Source organism: Cyprinodon variegatus, unplaced genomic scaffold (genome assembly GCF_000732505.1).
Source record: "Cyprinodon variegatus isolate N-32 unplaced genomic scaffold, C_variegatus-1.0 Scaffold188, whole genome shotgun sequence".
In the NCBI taxonomy this organism is placed as follows: Eukaryota; Metazoa; Chordata; class Actinopteri; order Cyprinodontiformes; family Cyprinodontidae; genus Cyprinodon; species Cyprinodon variegatus.
In genome coordinates this window covers 1,221,515-1,232,108 of record NW_015150641.1, presented here as the reverse complement: position 1 = coordinate 1,232,108, position 10,594 = coordinate 1,221,515, and the positions used below count along the sequence as shown (strand labels likewise).

At 35.4% G+C, this 10,594-nt stretch overlaps 1 protein-coding gene across 1 annotated transcript; it reads left to right on the top strand.

Moving 5' to 3' along the window:
- The first annotated feature begins 759 nt into the window (after window positions 1-759).
- LOC107087593 (deoxynucleoside triphosphate triphosphohydrolase SAMHD1-like) lies at window positions 760-8,976 on the top strand. Its single transcript, XM_015379251.1, is given in 11 exon segments — window positions 760-862; window positions 1,007-1,114; window positions 1,612-1,772; window positions 1,894-2,025; window positions 4,575-4,634; window positions 5,391-5,415; window positions 7,352-7,452; window positions 7,550-7,633; window positions 7,689-7,811; window positions 7,918-8,018; window positions 8,609-8,976. Coding segments are annotated over 10 exon segments (999 nt in total). The 5' UTR covers window positions 760-862; window positions 1,007-1,096; the 3' UTR covers window positions 8,803-8,976.
- The last annotated feature ends 1,618 nt before the right edge of the window (window positions 8,977-10,594 follow it).

Below are 10,594 nucleotides of genomic sequence, written 5' to 3'. Positions count from 1 at the left end.
CCACCGATGACAGAACAATTGGTCACTAAACCTGCAGCTGGCATATAAGTATCCAGCGGACACTGGTTTAATCTGTTGTCAGCGAGTCATTGAGATGAAACTAGTTTTAGATGCCTGCAACTGTCAAGGGTGTGATCCCATATTTTCATACTTGGTATGTGTTTCTTCTGTTGCACATGATCAAGGACAATGCTGCCACTCACCTACATTTTTTGAAAACTGAAAAAAGTGTTATGTTGTTAAACGAGTTAGAAATGAGAACAACGAGATACCATAATTAGGTTTTTGTAAATAATTCTAAAAATGTATTTCTATTAATTATATATATATATATATATATATATATATATATATATATATATATATATATATATATATATATATATATATATATATATATATAAAAAATAACTAATTCATTCACTTTAAAAACAGCTACCATTACAATGGTAAAATAATAATTGATAAAGCGAACAGCGTGCTGCCATTGTGGGGCGCCATCGTAGCAGTGTGGGGTTAAGGGACTCAACCCCAGACTGAGACTTCTTGCTCAGAGCCAGACCCAGAGTGGCAGTCTGTAGGATTGGGGCTCGAATGCAGAACCTCAGGAATTCCAAGCTCTATGCCCTAATCACCACTCCCTCTAATGGTTACAGTGAACAAAGGCAATGAGATGGTTATTCATTTTAAACTACAATGAACCTGGAGGAGGTGCATACATGTCGTACATCATCTTTAATCCGTCCCCTGGAGGTGGTTAGGTTTCCAGTATAAATTACCACACTGATGGAAGCTGGTCAATCATCTTCACCTGGAAGATCTGAGCAGATCGTTGAGTTTGCTTTTAAGCTGTTACATTAAGGTAGAGAAAAAAAAAGGATCAGCAATTATTGCTATTTTATTCATATATTGTCTTTGGATATTTAAATAACATAAATTGACAAGTGTTTTTCATATCTGTTTCTCACATTAACAATCCTCACTTTTTTATTTCCCTCATTTACAGCATCTTCACATCAGAAATCTGATCCTTCATTTCAAGAATTTTTTTGACCATCTGCAAATCCTGAAAAACCTCTGAAGGCTTTTGGAAACAATGGCAGAGCAAAGGAAGGTAGAGCTGTTCTCACTTTACAGCTATAGAGATAAAATAAAAGGAGCATTTAGAAACAGAAATGTAACATTCAGTTCCTTAAGACTTCAAAGTGGCAGAAAAAATTTGTTTTAAACACACAGAGACTCAGACAAGGATTAGGTCCACTAAAGATCACTTTATTTGGGCTTTGTATTCATGGCAAAGGCTGTTTTATTGTTAATTAATGTTCACTTTTCAGATTAAGTCATATTACTTAATATATTTTTTAACTCGTGTTTTCCTTTTTAGTTGTTACTGTAAGTAATTTTATGTGAGCTATCTCTATCCTATTCTGTTTTCTCTGAGGATCATACGTTTTCATTAGAGAACTTAAAACAGATATAAAACAAGATGAGATTTTTCAATAAAATAAGCATTTGAGTTTCTTTTCTGCTTCCTTTTTATGCAAATATTTATTATTTTCATCCTTTCTGTATGATAATGATGTCAAAGATGTTTCCTTATGTTCATGTCAGATTTTTAAAGATCCCATCCATGGGACTATAGAGCTGCATCCACTCCTTGTCAAGATCATTGACACGCCTCAGTTTCAACGACTTCGAAACATCAAGCAGCTTGGAGCTGTATCTTATGTTTACCCTGGAGCAACCCACAGCCGCTTTGAACACAGCATTGGGTAAATGAAGTGTTTAGTTGCTGTGGTTGATTAACAATAGTTTTCTTAAAAGGCTTATGTGAGTTTCCTTCATTTATCTTGTTAGGGTTAATCTATTTTATTTTTTTTTTTTCTGTTACAGGGTGGCTTACCTGGCTGGAGAAATTTTAAAGTCTATCAGAGAGAAGCAGCAGGATCTTGGGATTACTGACTGGGACGTCCTTTGTGTGCAAATTGCTGCACTTTGCCATGACCTTGGTGAGGGACTTCCTGAGTCAGACTCACATTTAATATTCAAAAAAACAGCAGCAGTTTGAATTTTGAAAAAAACTATTGTATTTCACTGCCTTAGCTAAGCATTAGTCAATCATCTCAAATAAGTTAATGAAGCATATTTGTTTCCTGAGGAAAACTAATACCCAAGAATGGTAAATTAACAAAAAAATAGTTTAATGTAGAAGGTACATTTTTTCATTGTGGGAAAATTATATTTCATTTATGTTATTATTGTAACATTGTAACATAGGATTTGACGCATGCAGTCTATCACCTGTTCAATTTCTGTTTTAGACCGAACATCTACTAACATAAAAAGAACATAAACACTTGTGATAACAACCATAAGTGTTACAAGCTTTAAAAAAATATCAATATATATATGTGTTAACTTCTTTTTTACATATTCAAAATTGTATCAGTGTCTGTGAAAAGAAATGTGTTTCAACTTGTTTTTTTTAGGATTAAAACTGACCTTTAAACCCATTTCTGTTAGGATCAAAAAGAAGTTTAGAATGTTTGTTTTCAAAATGAAGAACTGTTTAAGATATTTAAATCATAGTTCAAACCCCTGAACTCTGATTGCTTTTCTTTTCAGGACATGGACCGTTTTCCCACATGTTTGATCTGATGTTTATACCCAAAGCAAGACAAGACATTACGATTACGGTAAAAGATTATCATATCTTATACCAAACTGCAACCTCACTCCATTTTATCAGACTGATTTAAGCACGGCAAATTAACAAATTTTTTGTCTGAACTGCATTCAGTTGCCAGTGAATTCCTTTGTTTATTACTTAAATATGGAAGTTATTATTTTGGTGACAAGGTATAATTTTGAAATATGAGTTTCCTTATTCCACTGCTTTAAACTATTGGATTAATATAATATTTTCAATTTAGACCCTGCTGTAACTTTAACAGTTCAAGAAAAATCAGATATGCTTGTACAAAAGTACATCAAAACAAATCAGAAAATCGTGACAAAATTACATTTTCATTTCAGAAAGTAAAATGTATTTTCTCTTACATTAGATATAAAAAAACGTAGTAGCAGGTGAGGAAGGGGGCGGGGCCAGTGACACAGAGTTGCATTGCGCTTTCAGAATAAAAGCATGTCAGGTAGAAATGTCGAAATCAAGTTTGGTTGTTTTTTCTCTCCTATACTCTTGCTCTTGGGGACAAATGCACCTGTCTCAGGGAGAAATGCAAAAAAGTTGTCAATAAATGTTTGTTTAAATAAACAGGCAGATAGTAAAATAAAAAGAGAATGTGTAGGAAATATAAACTCTATTACTTCACAGTTTTAAGCCTAATACAACCTGTTTTTGTTTTTTGTCCTAACATGCCTCTTTTTCTTGTTTGCGTTGATAAACATTTTAGAATGCCTTTGTTATTGTTGTTCTACAAGCACATTTTACACATATAAGATGACAACACATTCCTATTTCCAAAGTTCAAAAGTTTCTGAGACACAATTGCAGGACAATTTACTGTTGAATTAAGAGTGAGTAACATATGTGGAATTTAGCTTATTTGATTAAATATCATGTAATGTACACATCCTCTCATTACATTAAAAGCGAACTCAGATTTGAGACTCCCTAAAAAGAATCACGGTGAGTAAATTGAAATCAATTTTTATTCTGCTTATAGCTTCATAATTACTAAAAGTTAATTACAAATGTTTTTAAATAAATCTTTCAAGTACTAAGTGGACGTTCTTTGCATAGCAGATGTTCTTATCTTTTGGTTAAAGTTAGAATAAAAACTGATCAAAGCTCCCAAGTAAAGAATGATCACACCTGATGTCTGCCCACATTTAAAGATAAACAGTGTCCTTTTGTGTCTAATACAAAGTAAGCTATTTCTGCTTTATTCAGGTAAATTGTTACTTTATAGGTTATTTTCAAAATGTGCTGGCCTGTTCTCACAATAAATAACTGTGTGTCTTGCAGCATGAGGACCTATCTAAACAGATGTTTGACCATCTGATGGAAAACAATGATGGCTTACTAAAATATATGAATTATGTGCGGAGGGAAATGATGGGCAAGGATAGAGGAGATTCTGAAGAAAGAGAAGAGCTTAGAAATATTCTACAAGAAGATCTGGATTTCATCAAGAATCTCATAGATCCACAGGTACCCATCCTGACAGCTTCTGGAATCTATAATTTAAAGTTAATCTGGTTGGGTTTGCTTTGGTGGCACAGTGGTTAGCGCACACGACCCATGTATGAAGGCCTTAGTCCTCGATGAGGGTTACCTGGGTTTGATTCTGGCCTGTGGTCCTTTCCCGCATGTCTCTCCCCCTCTTTCATACCCGCTTTCCTGTCGGCCTACTGTCCATAAAAACGAGCCACTAGTGGGATTAAAATCTCAAAAAAAAATTCCTCTGGTTCATAAAAATAGTGTTGGTTCTTACTTTTCCTTGCTCTGATATAAACTCCTGTTTTTGCTTATGTTATATTCAACATTGATACAGTACTAAACATTACCACAATCCTTGAGTGTTATTTTGTGTTGATTTTCTTCAATAAAGGCTGGACCGACCCCAGCTGCTGACCCAGCAGCAGGAGGAGCAGGAGCTGAAAGAGAGCAGGTACTAGAAAATGAAGAACCTATACCTGAACTGTTTCAAAAGTTGGATTTATAATGCGGGATAACTGAAGCATTGTGTAAGATAATGATAGAAATATGTTATATAAGGTACCATCATTAAGATAATATAGTGTAACAGGGTGTGGGTTTCAATTTTAAAAGCTCAAGAAGTTATATTTTTATCACTAATCATTTCAGATCTCCCTCCAGCTTCTTCAGTCTTTCCATCTTTAAAATATCTATTTCCGTCTAAAATAGCTGAATATGATTTTTAAACAATACAAACACTGGCATTGCTCTTTTCAAGAAGACAGAGTGCTGGTTTTGTTTAAAGGTCCCATAGTGGCGGTATTTCACTAAAAATCAGATGAAATAAATGTGTTGCTTGGTTGACATGACTTTTAAAAACAAAGCGGCGCGTGTATGACGCAGCTTAATAGTGGAAAGGTGTCCATCCTAGGATTAAGATGAGCTTGAAATATATGTTCTAAATTTAAATGTAAACTAACAACAAGATGTTTTAAATAGTTGTTTACCTCATTCGAAGGTCTCTGAATGTAGAATTCAGCTGATAGTTCATCCTACAGTGTCTGCCCCAATCAAAGCAGGTGAGGAAGGGGGCGGGGCCAGCTGCATTGCGCTTTCAGAATAAAAGCACGTCAGGTCGAAATTTCAAAATCAAACTTGTTTTTTTTTTTCTCACCATAGTATATTTTTTGCTCCTGGGGACAAATGCGCCTGTCTCAAACCCTCTCAGCTACCTCTATACTATTAAAGGGATAGTTCGGTATTTTTGACATGAATCTGTATGGCATCCCCATCACCAGTGGCATGCAATCACACTGACTTACCCCTGGCAGCGTCCTGTGAGCAGAGTTATCGTCCAGTTTTGGTCAAGCCGAAAGTAGTCCGGCAGGTTTTTAGGAACAGCGAAATAAAACTTTTCTCTTCCCAAAACATTATGTGTTCAAAAGAGTGATATTTTTGCATCATGTCTCCCTCCGCCTAGCTGGGCGGAGGGAGACATGGCTGTTGTTGAGCTCGCTGTCTGAATGACGGCGCGCACTGATACGAACAGAGAGAAAATAGGACCAATTGATAACGACGTGTGACTTTTTCCACTACAATGTTTTTGGGATGCAAAAATATCACTCTTTTGAACACATAATGTTTTGGGAAGAGAAAAGTTTTATTTCGCTGTTCCTAAAAACCTGCCGGACTACTTTCGGCTTGACCAAAACTGGACGATAACTCTGCTCACAGGACGCTGTCAGGGGTAAGTCAGTGTGATTGCATGCCACTGGTGATGGGGATGCCATACAGATTCATGTCAAAAATACCAAACTATCCCTTTAAAGGGAAAAATGCAAAAACTATTGTCAATAAATGTTTGCTTAAATAAACAGGTAGATAATAAAGTAAAAAAGAGAATATGTAGGTAAAAAAAGTAGTTCTTTTCTTTCTTGTTTGCTTTGATAAACATTTTAGAATGACTTTGTTATTGTTGTTCTACAAGCATATATAATCAACATTGATACAGTACTAAACATCACCACAATCCTTGAATGTTATGGAAGCAATGGTAGAAAAATGTATAATCAATATTATAGAAAATTAAGGAAATTTGACAGGGAGTTTGTTTAGAAGTGATGGACTGGTCCATATAAAACCAGTGCAGCATTAGAACCAGGGCCGAAACAATTAATCAGAATCATGTTTTTCCTCCTTAAGATTCTGAAAATGGCCATTAGGTTATATCCAAGTAACGTCTTACTATGGGCAAACGACTTGAAGACACAAACTAAACTGTTCATAATTTATTCGTTATGGTACGCCAGCATTTATAACATATAGGCGAATCACTGTCGTGTGTATGACGTCATCCGCGCACGCCGGCTACCCTTCATTCATCCTGTCTGCTGAACTGCTGCTAGTTTTACTCAAATGCCTAGAAGATGTCTAGTGCTAATACCACAGATGATCTCGCTCTCGAAATGGAATTGAACAATTCAGATTAGCTCACCGAATGAATATAAGGGGTAGAGCATAGCCAACTGTGGCCCGGGCTGCCTGTCACAACTCCAGTCCGGCGCGCGGATGACGTCATACACAGTTTGCTTAGTTTAAAAAAATATAAATATAAAAATATAACCGTGGATGTCTGGGAGACAGTGATTTGCCTACATGTTCTGAATGCTGGTGTACCATAAATGATAAATTATGAACAGTTTAGTTTTTCCCTAAGTCATTGCCCATAGGAAGACGTTACTTGGATATAACCTGACGGTTATGTCTTCAGAATAGCTCCAAATGACACAAAACTTATATGGGTGAGTAGAACATGATGTAATAACGTAAAATCAAGGGTCCAATGTAAAAAAAAAATGGCGTTCCCCTTTAATTAATGGAATTAAAAACCTCTCTAGGGAGCACGCTGCCGAACCAGCCTAGAAGTTCTGACTATTGACCTCAGTATTTTTTGGGCCCTGCATACAGCCCTTTTTTTAACCTGGTTTAATTCAGAAAAAATCTTCTTTATGGAACCTCTAACTTTCCGATTATTAATCTAAAAAATAATCGTCAGATAAATTAATTTGCAAAATAATCTTTAGTTGCAGCCCTAATCTGAATATATTCATCTTCTTCTGTATATGTCTGTAAGTGAGTTTGACGAAACACCTGGCAATAATTGTTTACAATTCTGTTGTTCTTCTATAGAGGCCACCCTCAAATCCTTCAGAAAAGCGCTACATCCTCTACGAAATTGTGTCCAACAAAAGGAACAAGATTGATGTAGATAAGTGGGATTATTTTGTCAGGTGGGGATTTTTTTATATGATTCCACACTCTAAATGTGTCTTGTCTTAAATATAAACACATATTTCCAAACATTTGTTTCCTTTTTCCATATGACAGAGACTGCCATTACCTGGGTATGAAGAATAGCTTTGACCATGAGCGTTTGATTAAATCTGCTAGGGCGTGTGAGGTGGCTGGAGAGTGGCAAGGTGTGGTTTAGTTGAGATTTTTCCTTCCTATCAATATTCAAACTCAGATTTACAATACATTGTGATTATCGTTAACAGGACGTGTTCAATCTGTATGACATGTTCTACACAAGGTTCTCTCTACACAAAAGAGCCTACCAGCACAAAGTGAATTGTGCCATAGAGCGGATGTAAGAAACCCCTGACATTGCTTGGTCTTCTGGGTTGGAGTTTGTGTTTTATTACCCTACATTTCAAAACACTGTTACACAATTAAAAGTTGTTTTGCTCCATCAGGATAAACGATGCTTTCCTCAAAGCAGATAAGCACCTCAGCTTTGGAGGTAAGACCCTGTCCACAGCTATAGAAGACATGGGGGCCTACACTAAGCTGACAGGTAAGTTGACATTTACAACACTGTAACAATAGTTTGATTGAATGTTCATTATAATAACCAACTTAAACATAGATTGTTTTTTAATTGTATAAAATCCAATTAACAGAATGAATATACTGATAGATATTAGGTTAGTTATAATAATTGTTCACATGATTATTGTAGCTCCCATTTGAATAAAGAGGAGAGCATAGTAAAAGGGAAACAGATAACAAAGCCTGACCTGATTTAAATATGCAAAGTGTAACCGTAGATGAAAAGGACAAAAAATGTAACTTTCTGCTAATGTGACAGTCAAACTTAAATATCAATGGCCAATTAATTTGATCAAATTGTAGAGCAGCATGGATGTCCATGTGTACAGATAAAAAAAACAAATACAAAAGATAACCAGGTATTTTTTCAGATTACTCTGACTCTGAAAAATAGTACTGAGCTGAGCAAAGAATATTTTGCGGCTTAGACAAGAAAAGATGTGTGTGTCCCTCATTTCAACTGCATGTGCCAGACTAAAAACTACTCTTTAAAATACATTCCTGAATTTCTCACAAAACCATTGACACCATTTTGTGTTTCTCTTTGACTTGTAGATACCATATTTGATCAGATACTGAACTCCACCTCCCAAACACTTCGAGAGGCAAGGGATATATTGAAAAGGATAGTGAGGAGAGACCTCTACTATTGTCTGGGGGAATTTCCCTCAAGACGCTCCCAGCAAGTTATCGAGGTATGCTTGTTTGAGTGCAAATGTAGCATCATGTCAATTAACTGCACTCTATGAATTAATGTTTGACCTCATATATAAGTACCATTTGGAAGTTGTAACATATCACACAGATTGTACACAATTTCTGTTAAGGCAAATTGGAACGCATTCCGTCGACTTGACCCGAATTACTATATTGTGCATGTGAGTTTCATTGTAAACAGGAAAATTCAGTTAACATCTGAAAACATAAGAATTTCCTTTGAGTTCTTATATTTAAACCTTTATTTGGTATTTAGGATGTTACATTTAACTATGGGAAAAGGGCTAATGACCCCATAGGAGACGTGAGGTTCTACAACAAAAGAAACCCACAACAAGCAAGGGCTATAACCAGAGCTGAGGTGAGATTTCAGGTCAAGAAATTGCATTTTTGACTATTTTGCCCATTTCTGTTACTAACCATGTTTTGTTCTGAGTCAAAAAGTTATCACAAGTATATTCAATTTGTTGGTTCGGTAAAAACTAGTTCTACTTACCTCCCTTTCAGGTATCTCGTCTTCTTCCAGAGAGATTTGAAGAGAAGCTTCATAGAATCTACACCAAGAGGACGGATAAAGATCTGAAGGATGACCAAGATGCTTTCGAAAAATTTAAAAATAATTCCTACAAAAAAAAAAATAATTGATGCTGCACACGCATGTGTGTCTGGCTCATAAAAAAATAAATAAGAATGCGTTGACAAAATACAACCGATAATTACTTTACATGAAGAAATAAAACTAAGAAAGAAATCAGGAAAAAATGTTATTTTAACTGAGGGTTTTACATTGACTAATTTTTTAATTTGCAGGTTTGGTTAGGTATATTTTTTCTTTTAGTGTATTGGTTTAAAGGTATTTAGTTAATTCATTTTACTTATATTCATAAGAAGAGGTTTTGAATGTTAATGTTTTTATATTGTAATCCCCTTTTATGTCTGTATTACATTACAAGTGTGTCTTTGGGTATCATATAAAGGTTATTTTTAACAAATTGTGAAGTGGTGTGACAAAATATTAGCTTGCATGACTAAATTTCTCTGAAAATGTAATACTTTTAAGGTTCTATGGAGTTGTTTCAAATTAAAATTTATACAATCACACTGTTTCTTTTTTTTTATACCAGATAACATGCATTTGTTTAAATCTAAAAAATACTGATTAACTTCATCAAAGTTTCCCAAAGCTTATTGGCTCAATATAATTGTTTTCCACAATCACTAGAGCTCAAGTTGTAGCTATATGACTAATATTAAAAAAAATTGTTGCTAGGCAGATTTACGTTTAAAGAGACATTATTTTTTATTTTTACTGAAAAAAATAGCTTTAAAATAGCATTTTTATTTGACTCTTTGCAACCAAAACATTGTCTGCTAAGGAACATTGACACCCCAGAAGGAGTGACCCATCTAAAGGTCTGTAGCCTATTGCACATTGGGTCAGAGTTTCACACACCGTTCTGTGGATGTGATGTCAAATGCTTCCATGTTAAATGGGTCCAACCACGAAAACAATCAAAGCTTTTGCTGAGGTCAGATTCAGGGGCTGCATCAGCCGAAAGCTTGATTCGTTGGCCGATTATGTCATAGCTCGGCGCTGAGGCCTGTTTGGATTGGAAGACTCCTCATTATGCGGCCGACTTTCAATACCCAATCCATAGTGGAAGTACAATCCATACCATCATCTCATTTGGACATGTGCAAGCAGATATTCATCCAGGTCACCATAAAAAATGTACTATGGTTCAACACACACAGTTAGGGCCGGATCTATCAAAGGTTTGCGTGTATTAAAACGTGAGCTATTTCACTGCGCACGCTAAAAAA